General features: G+C 38.8%; 1 protein-coding gene across 8 annotated transcripts in view; it reads right to left on the bottom strand.

The window, feature by feature from the left end:
* The window catches only part of LOC132987065 (poly(rC)-binding protein 3), a 67,294-nt gene that overhangs the window by 16,189 nt on the left and 24,324 nt on the right, over positions 1–26,781 (bottom strand). For 4 of the 8 annotated variants that reach the window (XM_061053855.1, XM_061053854.1, XM_061053859.1 and 1 more), the window contains exons 5-12: positions 24,950–25,055; positions 24,581–24,683; positions 6,097–6,261; positions 3,551–3,574; positions 3,409–3,441; positions 2,710–2,826; positions 1,834–1,965; positions 827–973 (exon numbers count right to left, since the gene is read on the bottom strand). In XM_061053855.1, the coding sequence (XP_060909838.1) occupies positions 827–973; positions 1,834–1,965; positions 2,710–2,826; positions 3,409–3,441; positions 3,551–3,574; positions 6,097–6,171 (528 nt within the window). In that variant the 5' untranslated portion in view covers positions 6,172–6,261; positions 24,581–24,683; positions 24,950–25,055. The remainder of the gene's footprint in view (positions 1–826; positions 974–1,833; positions 1,966–2,709; positions 2,827–3,408; positions 3,442–3,550; positions 3,575–6,096; positions 6,262–24,580; positions 24,684–24,949; positions 25,056–26,781) is intronic. The other 4 variants (XM_061053858.1, XM_061053861.1, XM_061053856.1 and 1 more) reach the window with 1 other exon arrangement.

Genomic DNA, 26,781 nt, shown 5'->3' with positions numbered 1-26,781 from the left:
AGGGCAGCGGTGCAGACTGTTCTCAGCTCCCTGTAACCCTTCAAATCAATTCATCCATGTAATGTCAGAAATCAAGACAGAAAGGGCAGAGGTTAATGAAAATGCAAATGGAAAAGATAATAAAAGACGGAGGAGGTGAAAAGGGCAAAATAAAAAGGTCAGAATGAAGAAGGAGGAAAATCTGAAGTTATACGTTTACTTCTATAAATTAAGGTTGTTAGTTAATGCCATTGTTGTTCAAAATCAGGTTAGGGATGGTTATACCTGTGTGCGCTCATTTCTACGGCTCACTTCTGTGTCCAGTTAGATCCTGAAGACAGCTGTGGAATCAGCTATCAAATGTTACATTTTGAGCTCCTTTTGCTTCCTGGTTTCCAAAAGAAAATCTTTTATCATAGCTGTTCACACATTTTCTGTTTTAAAATGGAACACAGGTCAAAAAGTTAGCTCAGAAAGATTTGGGGTCGTGCTTCGACCTGGTACAAGTTAGGTCAAGACAATTTCTCCCTAAAGTTTGAGAGACGCTTGTATTAGCTGAGCTGAGAAGTCCAACAGGGACTCTGTTGGACTTCTCAGTTTTACAAATATAAAGTGAAGGATGTAACCTATGCTTTATAGTTTCAACAAAACTAACATCATGTCTAGCCACAACCCAAAGAGTAACTCTTCTCCTTTAATTCACTTTGTACACCCAGGTTCATTCATGCACTGGAAATGATTGTTGAATGAAATGTCAAGATCATCGAAACATTGATTTTATTATATATCTGACGCCCCTGCAAAACTGACTTTACTAAGGCTCTGTAAGAAGCATGTCATACTCTACCTCCAGCATGACCACACAGATCTGTTTGACACACTGGATGATGGCTTCTGGGGTCCCAGAGATTGTCACAGCACGCTCTGTGGAGTTGGGCAGCATGTCTCCTGCCACCTGGACCTGGGCGCCTGTGGACTGGAGGAGAGTGAGGGACTTTGAGGGACAAGACAATGTTTGGTAAGAGGAAGGTTGAAGAAATGTAGAGATCCACATCATCAGTCTTACAGCAAATAAAATCTGTAGGGCAGCAAACTCAAATAAATGTACTTATTCTGCCACCTATCCTTGATCCACTTAATGCCACCTGTTGCAGACTCAGTGTAGCTAAATGTAGAGTTAAAAGATGTGATCTGGGACAAATGTCAATCCATGACTGTTCAGTTAAAACACAATCTAATACAGTTTGAAACACTTCACAGCCTTTATTACTCTCGGGAAAAATTATACCTTCTTTCCCTGATGTTTCTCCTCTCTGTAATAGATGCCATTGGAAAAACATATTTTATTGTTTATCTAGGGCTTTTGGAAAATGTTGGAAACCTGACCCACTGGTGGCCATCCTTGGATCTGCAAGTGCCTTATCTTTAGACCAATAAGTATGATAAGAAAACTGTTTTGTTTGGTATGGTGTTTGCAAAAAATTAAAAATAATAATATTCTGTGTCTTAACTGCACCATCCTGTTGCGCGTATGTGCATTGCAATAGACGTGCTATTTTTCTGTTCTTTTATTGTCTTTTCTTTCCTTTTGGGAGGGGGGAGGGGGGTTGGCTGGTTTTTGTTTAGTCTGTATTATCTATGTTCATAAAAGCAATAAATATGTTTTTTTTTTTAAAAGAGAAAATAAATATTTTGAATGTTAGATAAAAAAAAGAATAATAAAAGTGAAACTTGACCACTACAATGAGCGAGAATAAAAAAAAATTGTTGCACTTTTTCTTTCCCATTAGTCATATATATATTAAAAAAATGTATGAAACTGAAAGGTTATTAGTACAATGTTTGATGTCATACCTCTCTCATCTCCTTTATTTTGGAGCCTCCTTTACCGATGAGGGAGCCACACTGGCTGGCAGGAACTACAAGCCTTAAGGTGACTGGGGGCTTGCTGATTGCTGGGCTGTTGCTCATGGAATTGATTATGTCCTACAACAAAACATAAAACAAACATCCAACTTTTGAGTGCTAATATTCTCCCAATATGACCCAAAAGAAAACACAGCATTGGTCTGGTTATCAATATAAATCAGTTCAGATCAGAACAAAGGTCAGGACGGCTAAGCTGCATTATGCACAAGTCTTAATCCTGGTCTTTTATGCCTTGTCAGTAAGAAACAAAGGACTTGATCAAGGATACCAGATTTGACTCCGGTCACTGAGGACACAGCAGTGGGTCTCCTCTTTGGTTCCAGTCACAGTGCTTTAGTGTATCCATTTAGATTTATCTTTTCAAAGGCAGGATCAGAGGAAAAGATAGCTGAAAGGGCACAATTTCAATTCACCTTTTATAGCTGAGGATGGGTTCACTTATTTGATCACAGCCAGCTTACACGTGTCCAACAAAATATTACACAAGCTCACTTTGGTATGAATACTGCTTTTTGTCAGCTAATTAAACATGTAATAGAACCTCTTAAACCAGGTAATATGTTAACTAGGAAGTAGGATCATTTTCATGTAATAGACTTCTTTTTACAACCAGTTCAGCTGCCCCCTGCTGGTACTGAGAGAGAATGCAGGGTTTAAACTACATCCACTCCCTACATGCAGTCTGTAGTGTAAATTAAGAGACTTCAGCTACCACTGGGTTTCATTGATTCATGTGCCCAGTGAGATGTAAATCTTTTCCTTTACAAAAAGTCGTACAGTCTTCATACAATCTTATCATACCTCCTCAAATTTGTAGGCAATCATAGCGAAAGCCTTGAAGATGGTGTCCGTCGGCCCAGTGATGGTGACAATCCTCTCAGGACAGTTGCCCTCGGAAATATTGATTCGTGCTCCACTCTGGAAAAAAACAACACGTGCATGTTGTCAATAGAGTCAATTCAGTGCTGAAGCCTTAATCCAGGAATAGATGTCTCTAATTTGAATAATCTATTCCTGGTTTATAAACAGAAGGAATTGTTAAAACATGTAGTTCAAGTGATTCATATTGTTTACAGAGCTTTTAGTGAATCACTTTGTGACAAGCTATGGAAAATGTACCGTACATATTAGCCCGACATTGGGTGCATAGTTAAGAGGAGGCTGCAGCTCAGTCTGTTTTTTTTGCTGGTTCAAGTCTGAAAATTGGTCTGGTAGTTGGAGAGGTGCCTGTTCACTTCCTGAGCACTGCCAAAGTGCCCTTGAGCAAGGCACCAGCCCCCTTTACTAGCTCAGGAGCGCTCCCTGTGGGCAGCCCCCTCACTCTGACATCTCTCCATCAGTGCATATCAATAGGATCCTTTTTGTGCATGTGTGTGTATTTCAGCCTATGTGTGTGTAGCATGTTCAACAGTGGAGTGTAAAATTGAATTTCCCCTATCGGGTTAATAAAGTATATCTTATTGCATTTTAGAAATTGCACTTTATGAGACTGAAACCCACCTCTTCTCGCATCTTCTTCACTGTTTCCCCTTTCTGTAGGAAAGAAAAAATGTCATGAAAACTGTTCAATCATAAATCAGAAAACGTCTGAACATATATTTTTCTCCATACTGGCATGCATGCTCTAATAAAACGAACCTACCTTTCCGATTATGCTTCCAACTTCCTGCAATCAAAACACAAAAGTCATGCATTTTTAAAAATGATTCTTTAAATATGACTGCAGAGGTATTTAAAGGGCTATCACAGTATGGTCTTGTATTTTCCTGGGCAAAGAGCAGACACTACAGGGGCATGCAGAGGTTTCACAGCTGTGTGTTGGTGTCTAGGGCCACGCTCTCCATATGCATGTAATCACTCTTCATGAGCTCGGAGTGGCACTGTGGGGAAAAGGGCAGCAGGGCAACGTCGGCTGGCAGCATCAACACTCCCTGACCCCTCTTAGAGACTGAGAGGGTTGCATCCGTTGAGGCGTTAACACTGCAGGCCACTTCCTGCTTAATGCCAGGCTCTTCCCTTAGCAGTCATCATATTAATCATGACTTTTGTAAAGTCAGTTAGTAAAAAATACTTTTAGATGCCCTTAAATATTCTACTTTTAACATTTGCTACTCAATCCAAGTGTACTCGTCTGGCACCTGGACCAAATCTAAGCTTAAACTAATCAAATAAGAAGCACATTTTTTACAAAGTGCTTTAAACATTTAGACCAGTGGTACTCAGCCTTGTTAGACTTTAGAGCCACATTGACCAAAAAATATTTCTGCAAGAGCCACAATCAAAAAACCTCTTTCTTTCCTAAAATATGTTTGGGAAACACAGTGACATGACTTGCAAAGATTATTTTCTGCTGACAATGTTTCCCTTATTTAAATAATTAAAGGATCAGGATTTTTTTTTTGTAGGACCTAAAAGACTAGTCCCAAATGAGCCGCATCACTGATTTAGGCCAACTCATATTCATTACTGAAAAAACTTTCAAATTTAAGGGTAGACATAATTCTACCTCCAACAACTCCTATGTTCTGGGTTTACCAGTCCTGCTCTTACAAAATCCTACAGGAGGGATCATCTAGGACACTATCCATCCTACATTCAAGTCTTCCTGTTGTCCTGGATAACACCAAACATTTAAAAAAGTGGAAGTGTCAGAATAAGCACCACACCTGCATCAGATAGTGTATTTAGACCCTGCTGCTGACCTAGGTCATGCTGCCCAAGTTCCCTGTTGGAGGTTGAACATGTTGTGGCAGGCTCCATGGCCAAAAGGAACCTGTGTTACTGAAGGGTCGTCTAAACTTTCACAGGGTCACTGGTGTCTGTACTGAAGGTAATCAGCAGGCAGTTCTCAGCTTTCGGAGATTCACACTTCTTGGCACCGAAAAAAAAAGAGAGGGAGATTTTGGCTCGAGTCTATGTGGAGCACATCCCATCAAGAGAGCTCCTTTTGCACAACCCTAACCCTTTCTTATTGAAGACACTTCCCTTTAAAAAAAAAACTCATCCGACTTAAACAAAAAATGACGCAAACACTGCAGTTAGATTTTATCACAAATTGTGAACCCTCCTGCTGTATGAGATGAAAAGCCATGAATTATGTTTAACAAGGGGAACCAAGATGCACACATTTACTCCAACCATCTCTTAAGAAAAGGAGAAAGGGGAGGGGGAAGCTAAACTTAAAGGACTTTATTAGAATACATGATAGGGAACTGGACCATGCCTCTATTTCAATAATCCAGTTACCTGAGACTTAGTGGTTTAGTTCAGTCAGCTGTGCCTTCCTAATTCTATCACCTGTACTGTTGTCTTGTCTCAGTTATCTCTTCCACTTGTCCCTCTCTCCTTCCCTCCTCTCGTTTCCCTTGTGTTCATGACAGCTCAAGACAAACTACAAACCTATCCAACCATTGCTCATGGCTTCAAATCCACCTCCAAAAAGACAACCTGTAAAGCCTCAGAAATGTAAATACATAACAAAACAGATGCTGGTGCGCACTAAAGGGAGTGCACTAGTGAACAAAAAGAAGGGCTGACAGGATCACACTGAGGGAATTTGGAAGAAGCCTCGCAATCTTTAAGTTTTGAAGTGGACTTTTCGATTTAAAAAAAACAAAACAACAATACATCCTGATGACGCTGGTACAGAGAGCAGGAAAGGCAGACGACATAAAACCAGCTGTTGCCCAGCTGCTGAGTTGTTCACACGAAGAGAAGCAACACCTGTGGAAGAGCGAAGAGTGTCCAACCTCCATATCAATTCTGTCATATTATATAAAGGCTTAAGACTACAAATTACAGTAAGCCAATCACAGTTGAAAGCCAAGGCTAACAGACAGCATCAGACTTTATTGCCAGGTGGATTTAACATGTGAGCAGAGCCTGTTGTCATGGTGAGGCTGGGTCAGAAAGGGTAGCAACGCACCAAGGAGATAACATAAGGCCATTTAAATCTCATTTTTCATTTGGAGCTCTCAGAATGAAAGTAGATGCCAGGTTAGGCTGTAACAGAAAAACAGCTGGCAGAGTGTTTTGATCTGTCTGTTAAACCAATTCACTGAAATGTAACCGCCAAAGACGAGTTATGGTGGTATAATTATTTTAAGTGAATCTCAAGTGCAGCTGGGATTAATCCATAGAGGCGTGACTGAACAAACTTCAGAGACTCTAAGCCGGTGGGTTGCTTACTTTTCCATGCATGAGGAGGCGGATGGTAAGGGTGACATTGAGGCCACCATCTGACTGGACTTTGGTGGGCTCCATGCTGGGGTGAAGTGACAGCAAAGCACCGTCCAGGAATGGGATGTCCTCAGAAGGAGAAGGAGTGGGATGGTATTCCAGCCAGCCAGTCACCTGCCAATCGCAAAACACACCACGATAAAACTTTATATAGACAGTAAACTATGAAATGTGTAAACATGCAGAACATAGATACAAGACGCTAAGACAGTCTGATGTCAATTCATTTTAACAGCAAAAGTGAACAAGTCTTTTAATGTGATTATTGTGCATATGGTAAAACATATGGTAAAATATCATGTAGAGTTTTTTGCATGTTAATTATCCACAAAGTCTAATAACCCGAAGATAACCCACAGATAACTGTGAAGGAATGACTCTGCTAATACTACACAGTAAGGCATGACTGTTGAGGTCCCAAAACAATGTTTTCCCTGTGAGTGAAACAAAATTGTGCAGAGAAGGTGAAGTTAGTCTGAAGTCAATATCAGTTCCGCCAGGTCGCTTCCGTGTCTCTAAAATGTCATAATTAAAAATGAGTAGCTGGCTTGTTTCGTTTTTAATTGGACACTGCACCTTTTACCCAGAAAATGTTAATATTGATAAATGCTAATGATAAAGGGATCGACTTTACGCATGAAAATTAATATTATGAATAATTTGATATTGTTCATGTGACGATGCAGCATGATGACCTGAAGTCTCCATTGAGGGCAAAGTCTTCAATAAAAGCCTTTTTTTTTTTCTTTGAGTCAGAGATTAAACTTTTCTTCTCACTTTTCTCTCATGCCCTCATCACAGTCAGTCGGATTACTCTGCTCCTCTTTGCCTTTGCTGCAAAGGCAAACGGGGAAGTAGGTATGCATAAAAGGCTGTATCAAAAATCAAGGGTAAAATCTGAATAAATGGTAAATGGACTTGAACTTGTATAGCACTTTTCCTAGTCTTCTGACTACACTTTTACACTGCAGGTCACACCTACACATTCACACACTGATGGTAGAGGATGCTATGCAAAGTGACCATTCATACACATTTATACACTGATGATGAAGCAGCGAGAGCAACTTGGGGTTGAGTGTCTTGCCCAAGGACACATCGGACATGTGGCTGCAGGAGCTGGGGATTGAACCTCCGACCTTCCAGTTGAGAGACAACCGACTTTACCACTGAGCCACGGCCACCCCAGGGTTTGAAATATCACTTTGAATTGAACTAGCAAGGGTTTGAACCATCACGAATAGAATAGGTTTACAAAACCGACTTTTATTTTGCCCTTTATTGTAACCTATTTGTGCATGTTGTGTCATCTAGCATATATCACAGAAATATCTTGTAAAAATGATTACAGAAATTGTTTCTGAGTTTCTTCCGAAGTAAGGGCAATTTCATTTCAAATCGTTTTTTTTCTTTTAAGGATATTAAGGTTTCTCAAAGTTCAAATGCCATCAAGATTACAAGCTCAATAAACAAAGCAAAATGAAACCAATAGGTACAATCAGTCACAAAAACAACAGGACAATACTAATTAAGTCGAAACACAGTGTCTAGAAATCAAAGACCTAAACTCAAGCAGAGAGGGAAAATGTCTACAAACAGGTATAACACAACATGCTGCATGTGAAATACATTTCTACACTGACACAAAAATTAAGAGAGCATATGAATACCAGATTTAACAATTGCATTTCCATGTTCTTCTTATGATTTAATTGTTCTGCTGTACATTAATATCTCATGCACTTAGTGAAATAGAAGCTTATACTTCGCTCTTTTTAAAAAACCCTTTTTGGCCAGAGGTTTTTTCCCCAACCTTTTGACAATTGTCATTTTACTCACAAAGCATAATCTAAAGTTTAATTTCAAGACAGCATTTCTATGCTATCCCTCTACTCTTCCATTTCAAAGCCTCTAAACGGCCCCAGGGAATTTTCAACGATCACTTCTGCCGTCAACTCATGTTTTGCTGCAGCTATTTGGACATTTTTGGTGACTGGTTCGGCTACTTAATTCACGTATACGAGAAATGCTAATTTTCTGCCAGACACAACCTTGGGCCATTGTTGTTTTGGGATGTTACAGAAGAAAAAAAAAGAAAGAAAAAACCTTTCCTTTGCATCTGAAAACATAGCCCAGACTTAAGGCAATGGTTGCACTTATGAATAGCCTAATTCTAATTTATAACACACAAAACAAAAGAAAAATGGTCAAACAGACCCCTTTATTTTATGCTACAAGTTAAAGAAAGGGATACATTTGTTGGTATACCCAGTGGGCTAATAGGGTCATGTAAGACATATGCTACTCTTGCCGTAGTTAGTGCGAACTACCCAATCAGAGACAAGAGGGTCATCAGAGGTCAGAGGACAGAGGTCACAATCCTAGGAAAAACAAATTGCAGCAAAGGACTACTGAATATTGTCAATCAATCAATGGTGTGAATCAAAGAGGATTTAGAATGGGGTATACAGTGCATTACACCACTGGGATAACCTAAAAAAAAACACTAGTAGAGTTAACAAGAGTGATACAGTAGCTTTCTTCTAGAGAGAACACCTGTGGGAATCCAGGTGCAGCCGTTTCTTAATTAACTGTTACCAATGGGACACTGTGGACTAACAGAACTGTTGTTTATTTTGAAATGGAGCCAGCCATACAGTCAAGTTTTCAGTGACAAAGACCATGAAAGTATGTCAACAAGTTTACTTTTTATGACGCGGGTTATCATGCTTTGGCTCGCCTCTAGCAGTAATGGAAAGTGGAGACGGGACTGCGCAACAAATGGGGCATTAACTTCTGAAAACAGCGATTTGTTTTCGTCGTCAAACTGACCTTCATGAAGAAACGGAGAGTGGCCCTCATCTTGATAATGTGAGTAAACTATCCCTCTTTCTTTCTAACTCTCGCTATGATCTTTATTGATGGTCAAGGGCAGGGGCGTTTCTAGGTTTCTGAATCATCCGGGGCTTAGCCCAGAGGGAAATGGCAAATGCGCAAGCCGCAAATTTTTTGGTATGCTTTATTGTGCATGCAAAATTTTTCATAATGCTTTACCTAAATAAACAAAATACACAGTTTATTATAGCTTTAAATAACTACCTGACTGCTGTGCTGCTTATCCCCAGACATCTAAAGTTCCATTCAAGTTATTTCAGAGTAAAATGAATACAAGTGAGACAGACCTCACATTACCTATATGGATCTGACTGGGGATAGGATAGGTTAATTCACTTGAGGTGGTAAACAGTCTGGTTATGTTTTTAAACCCTTTATTCTCTTGCCAGAAGGACTATCTAGAAGGACTAGGCGACTTTATTTTGAGATGCCCCTGGAATCCCCATGTTTCTTTCTAGTGTAAAGCACACAGGACATCCAACAAACAACTAACTACCATTAGTGACTAGAATCATTTCATCACTTCTAGACTGAATTGAATTAATGCATTCCATGGTTACCAGTAAATATACCAATAAATACCAATGGTAAAAATACCAATTTTCACAAACTTCCCTTTGCCCAAACACAAAAGTGCCTCATTCACGAAACACCAACAGTAAACATTCAGCAAAAGTAAACATTGAGATGTTTAATGAGTCACACAGTCATGTATGTATTCTTTACATGTTTTTCTTTGTTCATTTATTTTCTTGTACAGTGTGTCTCTGTCTTAACTTTACACATTACAAATTGTTTCTCCTTGTACATTTGTCTTGTACAGTATGCATCTCTTAACTTTTACTCTGTACTTCACATATTGTTTTTCTTCGTTCATTTATCTTGTACAATATGTCTCTGTACTATTAACTGTTACTCTACATGTATTGTCTTTCTTTGTTCATTTCTTGTTTGTACTTAACTTTTTACTTTCACTCTGCACTTGCCTTTCTTCATTCCCTGTTGCTATCTGACTGTTTCTTCCTCCTTTATTTGGGCCTTTGTCCTTTGAGCATGAGTGGGTACCTCCTTGGTCTGACTTGGGCGAACCGGTCAATGACTTCAACCAGTGTTCAGAGACCCTCGGAAATTCCAAGGTTGAATACGGAGATTTTGTTGCTCTGTTGTCGTGCGGTAAACGAGGGGCGTTCAAGGACCGTTTTTAATATCAAAAATTATATTCGGGGCTAATTAAATAAAACAGCCTAGTGACGCCACTGGTCAAGGGCTTAATACAGTTTCTGACATTGTGTAGGTTATTGCTTGAATACGCGTAGCCTAAGTTGTGATTGGTCCCTCCTGCTGCGCAAACACGTAGCCTACTGAACGCAATTGACATTTTTCTCAAGTGGATTTGGGGATTTCTTTCTTACAGACACTATCGTGGGTCTGGTGGTACTTTTGCTTTCTGTATTCAGATGAATGAATTGGCTGTTTTGTATGGATATGGATTTGAGAGGTGTTTAAGTCATGCCCTTGCACACTAACACTGACTTGTTTTGCAACACTGAGAATTTTCAGCAATATCAAAGCGTCTCAATGCAATTTGAGCAGAATTTCCCTTTAATTATTTAGAAAAACTATACAGTAAAATCTGCTGAGAAATTCTAAGGACCACCGCCAGGGACATGAGGAAAAATAATCCAGTGAAAGTTTCTTGTTTTAACATTGTGTTTTTTTTTTTTCTGTCAGCCGTTATTATCGAGGGTATCTTTTGCTGAAATACGCGGCCGCATTCATTCTTTTTGGGTGCTCCAAGCACCTGTACCGTAAACCGCGGCATAGACACGCATCATTTTCTCCTCGGCGGCTGGCTTAACAGGGGTCTTGCAAAAGACGGCTCACTTGACTGCAGTCAAGTGTCTGCATGGCTTCATCCTTTGCACTGGGCTTTCACAAAAAAAAAAAAAAATTCACCAACATTTTTGTTTGAGGTTTAGTTTAACAGCCCCTTGATGCACAACACGTGCTAGTCATGCCTTTGTGGTTTAAATTGCCCAGAACTACAAAAGCTTCACAACATTTTCTGTCATGTAGCTGATTCTCAATGCCAGCTGCATGAGCTGTCAGTTTAATGCAGTCACACTCAACCATCTCACATCACTCAGCACTTAGGAATGAAAAAGATGTGCCTTGTACTGTTTCTTTCAGTCCAGGAAACACTGGAGCTACAGCTGAGATAGTGCTCCCACAGTGTGTTTTAGTGATCATTTGATTTTGAGTATAATTATAATTACATGGCTGATTTGGCCTTAAAGTTCACCTGTACTAAAACAATCTAATGTCTTGAGATATGTGCTTTTGGTATACATTTGCCTTTTGTTCTCCTATGGATTACTTTTCACATAAATATATTTTAATAGGAGTTGCTCACAAACATTGCTGTCAATGTTGGTTGTCAATGTTCAACTTGTTTTTTTGCACCTCCTCGAGATGATGTTTCTTCAGACTGTAGAGTGCACTGAGAAAATGTGAAATGTGCAGACTTAACTAGCAAAAACCCTTTTTCTTTTGTGCCCTTGTGTTTGTTAAAAGGTAGCAGACAGCAGAGTGTGTGTAGCACCTCGGGGTGATAACAAGCACACGCGTCAAGTAACAATACTTTACAGACTCTAACCAATCAGGGGCATGCTGGTTTCACTAAATTTCAATTGAATAGCAGTTTTTCTGCATTTAGTTTGAGACGTTACATCGACCTCTGTTTGTTCGCTGCCCTGCCCTGTCTTGGCTCAGACTGGCTATGAATGAGTGACACTGATAAGATAATCAGAACTATCTTCATGACATCACCCATTTCTAATGGCAAGTACTGGCTTCAGAATTTGAAGTAGCTGTTTGTTTATTACCTACTCTAGTTTTCCAGTACACATTTGTTAAAAAGTAACCCAAAATGAAGTCCATAATGAATTCAAATTGTGTTTTTTTTTTTATTGTACTGTGATTTTGTTGGGGGAGGGCGACTAATACCCAGCAAAGTATGCATATTTGGCATTCCTTCAAACTCAGAATACAGGCCTAAAATGTAGGTGTTACTCTGCTAAATGCCGGTCCTGCTTTGAGCACATGTCCACATTGGATTTAGGAACAAGGGAGGCTGATGTCCCATCCTTTGTGTGTTGATTATTGTTTACCAATCATGTTTTGTTTTTCATAAATATATTTGACACAGTTACCTTCTGACTGTGACTTCAAGTGAACTGGTGCAATAGTATTTGTGCATGTTTTCTTGGTGTCTGAAAGGTGTCTTTGTCTAAGGGCACACCCTGACTTTGTTAGGTCAGTCAGTCCTTTTGAATTCTGTAATGACCTGTTTAAACAGTTCTTAAGATAGGAAGAATACTAGTTGACACCGAAAAACGTGTTCCTGAATGTATTAGGCTCAGCAAGAAGCTCACAAGGCTTTAAGGAATAATTCAGCATTTTGTGCAAGCAAGTAGTAAGCAATGACATTGCTGATTTTTTTAATTTTTTTTGCCTAGCAACTTCACAGTGATTTAATGGAGTAAATTATTGCAACCCAAGAAGCATTGTATTGGCACATAAATTTAGCTCTTCTAGTCTTGTATAAAACAACGACAGTGCTGTCTGTTGAATGGGCTGCAAAGGTGTTGGTATGATTTTTACTACCATGGACAGCTCCAGACTAGCTCTTTGCTTACAGTCTTTGGGTGACATGTAAAATGAAACGGATGTGGAACTGCAAAAAATCCTGTTCAACTATCAGCGAGAAGCAATTTGATTTTAAGCTACCCAGCAACAACCATCTATGGCTCACAGTCACCATGGTTCACATATATATGCTCCCATTACATACAGTCATTGCCTTTTTGTAGCTATTCTGCTCGAATGGCTTAACAAAACGGGTGTTGCCATGTTTCCTATTTGTCAAGGTTGGAAAAGCTAGAAATGTAAGAGTAAGGGAATTAATTCTTTAGAGTTTAATTTTTCTTAACAATAGTTTCTGCAATTGCTTTTGCAAATAGGTTTTGTAAATGTCATTACTTTTAAAAGCTAAATTGAATACCCCAATCATTCTTGTAAAACAGGTTTTTTTCGTCCTTGAAAACTGATTGTCACAGTTGATGAAAAGGTAACAGTGGTCAAGTCAAGGACAATTGTTTTTCTAATTAAAGTAAGTTTGTATTATTTTACCAAAGCTATTAATTATTTACCCCAATGATTCAGAAAATAGCAAGAACACAGAATAATACCTTTTTGTCCAATCTGTTTGCTGAAGACAATCTGGCTAAAAATGTTTTTCACACAATCTGTTTATTAATTTCATGGGTTGTACATCAAAAATTGTATTCGTCCTCTTTATTTAGTTTATTTATTTCTATTTTGACCTTCAACTTTTACCTGTGAATAACCTTATACAGCTTCAATGTATGCTTGTGGTCACTGTTTAGAATGAGTATTGCATGTCTAATTTACCATCGTGTCCATTCACTGCGTTTCTCAGGACAACCAGTGCGTAAGAGATGCAATTAACCTTTGACGTGCACTGAAAGCACATCAGCTTACTCTGTGAACCCAGGCAGGAATAGGAATAAAAGAATATTACAATAGTAAGATGCTTCCAACCAAACCAGCCACATACATTTGGATTTGAATGTCACATTACTGATGGTAACATGACTGCTTTATACTCGTGCAGAAATGCTCGTGTTGCTTTTTAGGCAATTTTTGTTGCTTAAGAGGTATTCCTTGAAGTTGCAGAAAAATCTATAAATGTAAGAATAGTCAGACTCTACAATATGTCCAAAAAACTGTATGATGTCAAACATAAAAAAAAGACTGTAGTGGCTTTGGCTGTTTAAATCCCAAGCTATATTTGATCATTAATTTAGCTATATTTGAAAAGACATGATTGCACATAGTAAGGAACCACACAGACAGCTTTATGAAACCCTCCCCACCCCTTACCATGCAGTTCTGATCCTCTTCTTCTTTTCACCACTAAAAACCACAAGGCTTTTGTGTTGTTACACCTTTTTGTCTGTTTTACAGATTTTTGAGAAAATATTAAATTATTTATATTTGTGTCAAAGCAGATGAGCACACACCAGTGGCAAAGCTTAAAAAACATAATTTAGCAGAGGATAGCAGTTCTGGTGGAAAATTGTAGTTGAACTGACACATCATATTTCAGGGAGCCCTTTGCTTTTCTGCCTCCTGTAGTTGAAATCACAAGAGCCTGCTGCGTTTCTACATATAGAAGAGGACCAATTAAGTGCATTTTCCTGCCTGGAACATCTTGAGATCAAACCTTGAGGAATAAGTGTCACCTTTTTGTTTGGGTTAAACATCACCTGCTAGCTACTGTGGCTAATTAGTGCTCTCCGTCATTAGCGGGGCAATTTGTACAATTTTAAAATGGTCTCTCAGCCATAAAAAGCCGAGATGCATTTGTGAAGATTATTTGTACAGGAGGAGAAAGCGATGGTTGATTATATGTGCGGATACACATGCTGGGAAGCCTTTTGTTGCAGCTACTCACAGTCTAGAAAGCAGCCATTATGTCAGACCCATTTGCCTCCATAAGCAAACTGGAAACCTGTCTTCTCCTATCAGCTGGCCTAGTTATGATCTCAACCTAACTGAGTCGACCCCTTGCATTGTTCTTCTGTCACCTAGCATTATCATGGAGTGCTAGAGTAGTGTACTGATGCATGCCTACTAATAAGCCATGCTAGTTTTCAGTGACAGTTTCCACTTTTTTTGCCAGACCAAAAAATATCAAAGAAAAGACGATACTCATTTCTGTTCTTCATGCGATCGACAAATGGAAAACCTGAACTACCAGATTCAATACATTAAGGCAGAGATTCAGCTTAAGGAAAACTGTCAACCCTGTTTTTATAGAAATAGAAGTAGCCACCGGTTTCCATGAACAGTTGCATGTTCCAGACATTTTTAAGACGGTCATTGAAAGTACTCTGCCACTGTGCAGCCGACACCCATGCTAGAAAAAACGGCACACATTGCTGCCTATACATTACAAGAAATGAAATCATTATTTTGTGATCTAAGGTAGAGCCCTATTAGTTTAAGCTTTAACCCTTTAGTGAATTAACCCACATTTGTGTTGCTTCTGAATCTGTCAAATTATACATTTATATTTCAAGTAAGGCGTGTCAGGAATTGACAAAACACAACATTTAATCCAATCAGGGCGATTCACTGGAAGAGTTTAAATCGGTTGTCTGCTTCAATTATCACCCCTTTACGTTATCTCTATAGGAAAAGTCGCTAAGTGGAAGGAACCTAGAATAAGACTTAAATTCTGAGAATTATAGCATTAGACCCGCAGTAGTTTTAAAATAATCTGTGACATCTTTAATAAGTATTTTAAAATTATTTACCTTTAATCCACTCCTACCAGTTGACCACCACTTCAGCTGTTAACAAAAGAATAAATAGAATGGAATTTAATTATAACATCTCCCTATCACTAAGTCTATACTAAATACGGGCAAGTCATTGGACAAGACGTGGAGTCATGTGGACTTTACGTCATAACTCGTGACAATGCCTTTGGCATCCAAGCCGAAAATACCCAGTTTTGAGAAATGCTAATGCACATCTAGCCGTGTCGTGATTTGACCAGTGCATGGGCGACTGTTTCTCGCATCATGGGCAGGAGACTTGATGGGTGCCCCAGATTGCGATGCCTTTAGGGCGCCAAGGGGGTTTGAGGTGGTAAACAATTGTAAAGGTTGCCTGGCTATTCTAAGTGACATGCCAGTGAAGCCGTCAAACAAGCTAGCTACTAGCTAAGTGCTACTGTCAGCTGTCACGGCTGTTTTGGAGCTGCTTCTCTGATTTTGTATGTAGTTCCTTACAATGATGATATGAAGGTTAGCATTAACTCTGATATTAATGTAGCCCTTCATCCAATTCACCAATTCCTTAATTCCTCAACACACATCAAATTCAGCCTCATACCACAATCCTGTGGCTCATAATGGAGTAAGATAACACTATATTATAAAAGTAAACCCAGGTGAACAAACAAAGAGCCTCATTAGTTCATTTTCCTAGCGTCATACCTAAAGTTTGTTTGTGTTACTTCTTGCAAACAGAGTGAGTAATATCCAGCTCTGAAATTGAATGACTCCATTTCAATGCCTAAGGCCACAGACATTTTTCACCATAGTTTTTAATTGACTGATAACACTTTTGCAATTACTTTCGAGGTCAGTAACAACACTTGCAAACCCTTTTCTTATCGTGTTGTACTGCTATCATATTTGATTTATTAATTTCAGCCAGTCTGCTAGTGCTCACGTCTCTCAATGTCTGTGAGCAATATTCCATTATATAACCACCTACACAGAGACTTTGCATACAAACTGAATGTATGTATTTTGTGTGTACATGTTCATATTTGTATGTGATTTACAGTAAGTCCGTCTAAAACAATCCCTAAAACAAGACCAGTTTTAACAAAACCTAATCCATGACCTCAAACTGGAAGCTGCTAGAGTAAAGGCACAGCTAAAGTCAGCTGTTGTCTCTCTCTTTTTGACAAATTATTATTTTAAATGTATTATTTTCTGTTGTCTTTTTCATGAACTATACCCCTCAGCCCTTGCACATGTTGTGTTGTCATTGCTGTTATGAGATGAATAATTTTAGTAATGATTGAGAGAAACAAAATCAATTGTAAATACATTATAGATTCTCATTGCAATGTTCTGGGTGATTACTTGATTCTGTCACATCAGTGTCATGCTCATGTTCAGATGAGCCTGTAGCTCCTGTCTATACTTGTTTCTGTCTCATTTTAAAATAATTTGAAATATGGATTCATTATTTTATCTTCAGCAGCAAGGGCGTAGCTCAACTTTCTGTCCAGTATGCAGTTTTCCTCTAACATGTGTCAGTCTCAAGCGGCAACCTCAGTCTTGTAAAATGAAGCCCATGCGGACGTGCAAAATCCCCACACACACACACACAAAAGTAAGAGAACATACATTCACAGTACAAACGTATGCGTAAGTGGTACTAGTGAGGAATAGTAGTATTGCACTGGTATAACAGGTAATATGGAATTACATTATTGCACTTAAAATTAGAACATTACACTTGTACTTGTGCAGGGGGGAAATCACAGTGTTGTACAAAGTGTCTGTTGTGACTTCAGAGCTGTGTTCAGTTTGGTGATGGCTTTGGTATAAAAATCTCTTTTTCAGTAGCTTGCTGGATTTGTGTTTGATGGATCAGATGTGCTTTCCTGAGGGCAGGGGGTCAAACAGATAGTGGGCAGGGTGAGATGAGTCCTTGAGGATGCAGGGTGTCTTGCGTAGGCAACGGGAGGCAGGGCAGGCAGATGTGTGCTTGTGGTTTTCTGTGCTGTGTTGATGACCCACTGCAGGGCCTTCCTGTCAGCTACAGAGCTGCCTCCGTACCACACCAGGGTCCCGTGCGTCAGCATGCTCTCAATGGAGCACCAGTAGAAGTTCACCAGCAGCTGCTGTGTAAGATTGACCTTTCTGAGTGTTCACAGGAAGTAGAGCCGCTGTTATGCCTTCTTTAATATGTTCATGTTTCCAAAGGCTTCTGTTTATAAATGCTATTCTTCTGTCATAGCTTTCAAACACTACAATGTGATAATACTCGTTGGCCATTGCTGAGTACTCCATTGCATAAAGCCTTTTGTTAAATACTGATTTCCTTGTGCTTGCCAGCATCAGCTTTAAACAACAGATAGGCCCTTGATTTGACGCTTTAAGTGTGATGTAATCTAGATAAATATCATTTTTGACATCATTGTCCCCTTTACTTTATACCATAAATGCTTGTAACTATTTACATTGCAATAGGAGCAAATGTGTTGCGTAAGACTGATAAAGAAAAGTCTTCTACATGTCTGGGGTCTTTGCAAAACAGATTCTGCAAAAGTGCAGAGATACGGTCATTAAAAAAAACATGTTTACTTGAGGCTGTTTTTATGCATTGTTTTAATAGGAACCATAAGCCGTGGAGAGATACAAAATATGTCTACACTTGTTCAAGTTGGAACAAAACTTCCTAAACAAAGTCACAAGAGGAATGGGTCCAAGGGTGACAAAGACCGAATAAGGCTTAGAAGCTAAAAAATCTCAGAAACAGAATACACAGTAGTGAAGCATTACCACTGACATCACAACTTCATGCTTTAGAGCGTGACAGTGTCAAGAAAGTCATACAGTTCCCAATGCACTCATGCAAAGGGAAAACCAGCAATGCAACGCTTTGAGCTGAAGTGATGTTTTATAGAAAGAAGGTCATTTTGTGGTTTCACTGCTCCCCTAAGTCTCGTTTAAGAAGTGCACCACACAAAACTGTCATAACAATCTCATAGAAAGTGTGCCTGATCCCATGTGTGAAACTGTACTCCTCAAATGTTAAAATGATGATATAATTACAAAGCGGTGTTTTATTTTCATAATGACTTTCTACAGCTTGTTCTGTAGCTGCGAGAGACTGTGCAGACATACTTTTCAGTACACGTTATGATTGAATGCTTTAATACCAGCAAATATGAATCTGCAACTTAAACCAGTATCAGATCAGTCCTAAGAAACAACCTCCCTGTTTTCTGCATTATGTTCCCCATCGTGTAGGTTACAACTCTCATGGCCTCTCAGGTTAAAGCTATTATGTTTCCAAATAGGGTTAATATATTGCCACATCTGAACTTTGACTTTCTCAAAAAAGATGAAAAGGTTAAGTGTTGTAATAATCACAGTGATGTACCCAGGACAAAAGAAATCCATCTTATCAAGGTATTCCTCTGAAAGCCAGCGTGAAGGAGTAAAAGAAGGAAGTGCAGAGAGGTCACTGTGATTTTAGAATCATCCTTCCTTCTGGATTATTCTTGTTTGGCTTTAAGATGGTAAAGTGTGGCTGGATTGTCAATCGTGAAGAAAACAAAAAGTCTAAACATGCATCTACCAATATAGAAGAAGCACTGTAGATCTGATATGATCTGTACAGAGGTGCTTTTATCAAACCTAGAAGGATTAACAATTGGGCGAAAAACAAATGACTCAACAGGCATGTTATTGCTCAGTGTACAACAAATAACCTCAGGCGGTGAATCTAATTCTAATCCCATTGAAACATGTTTTCCATGACTGCATTTTCAAAGATAAATCCCAAAAACGAAATGGTGTTAACTAACAGTAGATAATATCAGCAGGAGGGACAAAGACCAACTGTGATCAAATACTGAACCCAAAAAGGAACTGAGAGCAAAATCCTCCATCCTTTTTAACTCCTCCTGTAGCAACAGCACTGAACTCTGAACTCTTTCATCTTTACAGGCTGATTAAATCCTGTATCATAAACATAGTTCCCAGTAGTTGTCAGACAACCCCACGGAGTGAATCTTCTCTGTGACCATGCCTCTTATGTTGGGGCATAACAATCATATTTCCATATTTTGGGGGGCTTTGACTAATGTCTTCTCAGTGGTAATTAGAGAGAAAATGAATATTTTCAATAAAATTCCTTCCTTGCATTAAGGTAAAAGACTGCTAACATGTCTGTGTCTGTATTGAGAAAACACAGATTTTCTAGCTTAGTCTGCATTCATCTTTGTTAGCTTACTCTTTAATGTCGATAGATGTTGTTTTCTGTCAGGCAGTCATACCTTGTGAAAATCTATCAAGTAGACACAATTTAAAGGTATTTCATGTAATTATGGTGTGTTTAAAGATTCATTACAACAACACAGACAGGAGGCTGGAAAATAATTGTGACTTTTTAAAATGAAGAAGAGTTAGGGGTTGAATTAAGACTTGTTAAATTTCCCAGTCAAGCTCACAGGTAGTACTCCTATTCCCCTTTCCCATTCAGTTTTCACAGGGGGTGGGGGGTTAACCTCAGTTTCTAGCCCTGCTCCATTTCAAGCCCTTCCGCTGTGAAAAAGAGCTTTTTCCTTTCTTGAGACAATCAGATAACACTATGGCCACTGGGAAATTAAACATCTGAAACTAGGGCTGGTTAAAAATATTGATTCATCAATGCAGTGCAATTATTATTTTCCCAATTCAATATTGATTCAGGGAAATCATGAGATCGTGTTTTTTTTTTTTCATTGTAATGACGCACAACTCCACTAGGGAGCACTTGGGATGCTGTGAATTCAGTTCAAGCACAATTGTGCACTTTACATATAGTTTTTGTCCAGGCCATTACAGCGCTGTTCTGTTTATTATTACGATTTTGCTGCAAATTCAGCTCAGTCACAAATGTGCACTTTAGATCATATTGTACTTTAATGTTTTATTCTTTGTTTATTAAAGAATAATGAAACGATAAAATATATTTTTGAGTCATTTTGTTCTAAACCTTGACAAACAATGCACACATGATTATTTAACAAATATCAGAAGGTACTGTGATAAGTTATCTGGGTATTTCTGTCACCTGTATGTTTTATTAAATCGATCTTGAACCATATTGATCAATATCGAATATAGAATCGTGACAGAAAGAATTCAAATCGAATTGAAAGGTTAGGTCATGGACAATACCCAGCTCTACCTGAAACTATGTGACTCATTGGAAACTGAAATACCATCTTATGGGAACTATGTGACGTACTCATGTGTCAATCAAGTCTGTCTACATGCGAACGTCCGATTGGACAACATCAGTAAAAGCACCTGTGTGGTCACTTTGAGCTGAATAATCATACTCACACTAGGACGCTAGCAACACACACCAACACCGGACACACATCACCATTATCCCTACAAGTCATTAAAGTACAAGCTGAACTATAACATCTCCTTTCTTTAGTTTTATTTGAGCATATTTTTTATTCTGATATTCTTTAAGCTTTCACCAAAAGCATCAATATGGATACTTGTTGGTTAGTGAACGAAAATGAAAAACAGAAATAGTCGCTTGTGTTGGTAGATGTTTACTTTAACTCTTTTTTTCTGATCAAATAAAAAAAAAAGTCTAGTGGATACGAACCAACTAAGTGACAACTTCTGCCTTTTCTGTTTCTACTTTCAAGCTGCATGTTTTTGCACTGGAACATAAATGTGAGTTCAATTTCAAAATCCAAAGTCATGTCACATCATGCTGGCTGTACTGACTGTCTGTGATGTTGATATTAAAGAGAACTAATAGAGGGGAATAAGCAGAAAATGCAGTTTATGGCAACTGATAAGAAGAAAGTATTTAAATATTTAATTCAGAAAATCTCTTTGGGCAGAAAGGGTAGCCCACCCGGCATCATCTAAACATAGTTAGGATCAAACCAAGTATGGCTGTTTAATGCAGATTTGAAACTATAAAAACGGGGAACACAGTGAATAGGAATCAGACCCACTCTTTCCATTTAGTGTATAATTAAAAAGGAGATGTTGTACGTCTGCTGTCAGTTGTTTGATCTAACTCAAACTGTCAGCTGCAGGGTCGACTGTAGTTAGGAGAGCTTTAACAATCTCCGTTCAAGACAGCAAAAAAGAAGCACTTTATTATAACACTTCAGAAACAGTCTGTCGACAAATAGGAAAAGTTTAGGTGGGCTGAACTACTTTAATTAGTCTCAACTGAAAGTACATTTAGTCATGACAAGCGATGACAGAGGGAGGCTATATCAGCAAGTGATTGCATGACCCTGTTAAAGTGTTTTTTATAAGCACACAATAGTCGTTGGATTCAGTTGGTCAGACATGCAACTGTGCACACTTGTCATGGTATGAAAATATTAGCTTTGCAGCTGAGATTCAACTGTCTGCACGTTACAGTTTCTCCAGTATGACTGATGATAGTGCCTATAGTGTCGCTCTCTGGCGTCTGTCCTAGTAGGATCATTTTGCACAGAATTGATGACTAAACACGCACATGACGTCAGTCAAACATCTCCTTCCTTTGTTTCCCATGGAAGCCCACACTGGCTGGGTTTTGATGCGTGTCAACCCACAATGACATCTGTCAGTTTTGAAGAAAAGCTGCAATTTTGTCACATTTGCTCCCTGAATTGGAATACCGCAGCGTCTGCACATGGGCGGCTTCTTCTGTCATGATGACTCATCCAGTCTGGGCTCTGTGCGTCTTCTGACACGCATCAAGTGCCTCAAGTGTCGGATGTTGGTTAAACTTTAGCCTTATTAAGAGTAGTCGCTAAATTGATGCAAACAAATCCAAGCTTTATAGAAATGGCTTCTTATTTCAAGTAAGTTAAAATCATCACAGTCTAAGGGCTGAAACCATCTATGAACGGTCTACTGACTTTGGTGTTACTTTAATGTCCTACTCGCTACATGGTAGTTTTTTTTTAAATTCAGACTTCTTCACAAAAAATGAACATGATCTGCTGCAGCTGTGTCTACTGTAGCTCTCATCTTAAGCATCACAACGGAATCCTGACCCAACATCTATATTTTTATTAGATAGACAATACAGGTAGCCAATCAGACAGAGGCATGTAGATGGTTGTTTAGCTAGCATTTGACACTAGGGAAATCTCCCTTGCAAAATTTGAGAGTTAAATAATGTGTCTGAAGAATCATGCTATGAAAGCAACTTTCAACATGCTCATTTATATTTGACATCTTTGTATTTTTGCAGATCTGGTTTTAACATTTCTCATTTTACAGTCTATGGAGCTAAAAAAAAAATCGTCACAAGAGCTATGGTGGTAAATACTGTCCTCATCAAACTGCTCCCTGTAACAGCTTACCTGGTTAAATCTGTCTGTATACAAGGAAGCCAGTATCTGCTGATGTAGTCACATCAGTCCAGAGCAGGACTCTGTGGAGACCAGCTTGGATATATGTATTTCCTGAGGATCGATCTATAAAGCTTTGCTGCAAGTATTTTATCGTCAAAACACACATGCATGTGTATGTGAAGGGACGTACAGACAGGCTCAAAGGATTGAAATTCAAACAGGCTGACAGCCTAATGGTTTTTATGCAGAAAAACATTAAAGTGTATTTTTCCTCCTTCTTCCCCCTCACTGTATTGATGTTTATAGCTTTCAAATAACGCAGATGATGCTGGGCTGACAGCATATGTTAACTTTTTCAAAGACAAAATTACAGCTATGCGATAATAGTCACAGCAATATATATATTGGTTTGGCTGTGAGGCTGGTATTTATCAAAAGGTGCAAATTGCAGTTACATGCACACTCACTTATCCTCACACACATTGTTCTGATAGATTTGTGTCATATGTAAGCATTGATCAGGCGGCTGTGGTTCAGTGGAAGGTTGGTGGTTCGATCCCAGCTCCTTAAGTCTTCACTTCAAAGTTACCTTGGGCAAGTCGATAAACCCCTTACTTACTCTTGAGTATGAATGAGGCGTCTGAATGTGTATGAATGTCATTAGTTTATACTGATTGACCCAATGTGACATGTTATGTAAAAGCGCTAAGATTTAGCGCAGAAAGACTAGAAAAGTGCTATAAATACAGTCCATTTAAAGTTGATCGCTGCGCTTCATCAGAAAAGCAGAGTGATATGTGAACACATTGACAATTCTTCTTTCCAAATGACAACTTTAAGCAGCAACACATCCCTGATGTCTCTCCGGCGTGTTTTTAAGCCTTACAAGTAGAGGAATATTTTCTGTCTTCACAGTAATTGCCGTTAGTACGCTGCTCTTTGTCAAGCTACAGCTTACATCATGTGTTTCCATCCAACATGTGCTCGTAGTGCAAGAAGTGGTGTTAATGCACCTACAAACCAACGACCATTACTACTCAAACAAAAAGAAAAACAGTAGGCCAAACATATAGGTCAGCCAGGAAGATATATCAAGTCGATTTTTCAATGCAAAAAAAAAACATTTTTATTCAGTTCACTGCAAATGAAAGTGTTTAAAACAAAGATTACAGAAAGGCCGCTGTTTCTCCATTGGATCAATTCTTGTTGTCAGACCTGTTTCATTTGTAAATGTCTATTATTTCTTTGGCCACCCTTCTGCATCAGATTCTGCTTATAATCTTTACCTCCCTACAGGCAACAAAACTAAAAAAGCTGCATGCTTAAACCGTCCAACTTTTGATGTGAAGATGTTGCAAATACGTCCATATGTCATCTTGAATGAATAGTCTCGCCCAAAACAACATTATCTTACTAAAGGCACAATATAAAATATGAGCCATTCAGGAAGTGCATTGAGTTCTTATAGAGTTTTGCTTGACATTAACGGCTGTGTTAGATGAAGAGAAAACAGCATTTAGAGTGGATGCGCCGAGAAAGTAGGATAAAGAAGAGGGAGGAGAAAATGGAAATAATGAGCGTAGACAAAAACAATAAGTACCCCTTCTATTGATGGACAATCTTTTCCATATTTTATCATTACCTTCTGAACAAATGTAATAACACAAATAGAAGGCTAAAGGCGATGGCACAGCCCACATCTGCCATCATCAACATTTCAAGCACGGACACCTGCCTTCTTAAACTTCTCTGAAATGGAAGCGCGTGAATCCCATCAGTTTACTATCGACAGATCAAATGAGTGTCGTTACTCACCAGGTTAGCGCTGGTAGTGTTCTCAGGGCATATAGGACACCAGAGCAACGGAGGTCAGTTCATCAGCCTTTGGACTTCCCTTCAGGTTGAGAGCCAGCCCACGCTAAAGCCCAGAGAAAAAGAAAAGATGTGAAAAGAGACAGGATAAGAATCGTCTTAAACAAGTTTGTGTAAATGCAGTGATTGTGTATCAAACTTGTACTTCAAAATGTTGGTTTTGGATTCCAAAGCAACAAAATGGTGTATTACACATGCAGCTGGTTTTTCTCTTTGGTATGTTTATGTAGGTTCTGTACATTTTGAAGGAAAGCATCAATCATGTTGCTCAAAGTTTGTGTAAGTGAATAATAATTAGAGTGGTTGTCTGACCGAAGAGGGATCCAAAAAGTCTCCTAGGTTTTTTCTTCCAGGTCATGTGACCTGTGGCTGGCAGCCTTCCAGCAGAATGAGAGGACTGGATGTCTGGGCCGTACACCTGAACAGATCAGTGGAATAAGATGTAAAAATGCTGGATCTTTTTAAAAACTATTTAGCTGGATAATGGGGATAATGGTTTTAGCTAAATATTTATAATGACACTGGGCCTTGGGTCACTTTGGGTAAAACCTAATGTATTAAACAGGTCTATGATTTTCATTTTTAGTCATCAAACAAAGGGCTACAGGTGGCTAAACCTAACCGAAAGAAAATGTATTTTCTCCTGCCAATTAAAGGAATAGTTTGGTATTATTTTTGAAGTGGGGTTGTATGAGGGACTTTTCAATAGAAAGTTCTCGAGCCACAGGAGATACCAGTCAGTGTGTTCCCTTTAAGGAGAGACCGGCCAGAGAGAAGGCGGAGGAACACTTGCACTTGTGATGTGCTGAAGTAATGCTAAAACAAAAGAGCATGCCAGCAGAAAAGAAAAGTGTTTAGAATATTCTCAATGCAGTGCACATTTTTTTATTTATATCTTTTTTGTGGGTTTTTTTTTTAAGTTATATTTTTGGGTGATTTTTTTGCCTGTATTAGAAAGGACAGCCGAAGAGAGACAGGAAATGTTGGGAGTAGAAAGTGGGGGATGACATGCAGCAAAGGGCCGAGGTCGGACTCGCAACCTACAGCCACTGCAACGAGGATCACAGCCTTCGTACACTGAGCGTGCGACATAACCATTAGGCAATCAACCTCGTCTGCATAACTGTAAGGCCTAGCTTCTGTGTCTGCACTCCGTCCGGTCTTTCTTTAGAGAGGATAAACGCTGTCCGACAACTACTGAGGATTATAAAACTACTATTGACAAGTACCTCATGCAACCCAACTTTAAAAATAACAAACTATCCCTTTAAAAGCGTAATCTGAAGGGAGTTCATAAAAGCTAGATTTTATACACAATAAACACTATAAACTGATAACTGAAACAATGAGTCATAAGCTTTAATAATTGCTATAATAATAATAATAATTTCTCAAGTGGAAAACAATTAAAAAGTTAAGACTTGTTACAGAGTCTATAATTGTTGTTGGTCCAGGTGGTTCCTCCTCTCACTACTTTACTGTTCAGGACCAAGACATTGTTTACATGAATGAACCAATTACTGCTAAACAAACTAATCCGCTAATAAATCAAATAAAAAAATGTAAATTACATTAATAGAAAAGAATATTAGACTCCCATCTGCCCCAGTACTACTATGAATCTGCTTCTGCCAATATTACCAGCTGTCAGTGATAAAGATATGGAGGCTGCTACTGATGTTCTGATATTACGGCTCGTTGGCTCCTGCTGTCACTGTCACAACTAAAACATTTTTACTACTGCTCTGAGTAATGTGTGCTCCACTCTCCTCACTCTGATGTCAGAGACACATTACACAGCGTTATCCACCGAGGGAGATTACCAGCTGGAGACAGCAAAACTAAACTCTTCTCTTATTTAACATGAAACATGGACTTCTTGGTAACAACTATTTGAACACTCTGTTATTTTTGGGTTCAAATGAAGAGCAGGATTTGAGAACTGGTGATCCTGGACGTAGATAAAAACCATTAGATGCTAAGAAGCCAGTTAAGCTAAATGGTGTGATTTAACCGATTACTTTAGATGTCTTTTTTCAGGAATATTGAAACTTTATGAAGATTTCTAAGACGATTCTGTACATAGTGGATTCAGATAGTTTGCAGAAACAAATGCTTTGATCAAATCCACTTGAATTGATGAT

This window comes from Labrus mixtus, chromosome 13, assembly GCF_963584025.1.
Source record: "Labrus mixtus chromosome 13, fLabMix1.1, whole genome shotgun sequence".
NCBI classification, from domain to species: domain Eukaryota; kingdom Metazoa; phylum Chordata; class Actinopteri; order Labriformes; family Labridae; genus Labrus; species Labrus mixtus.
The sequence above is the reverse complement of the archived record's forward strand: the minus strand, read 5'-3'. Positions and strand labels throughout refer to the sequence as shown.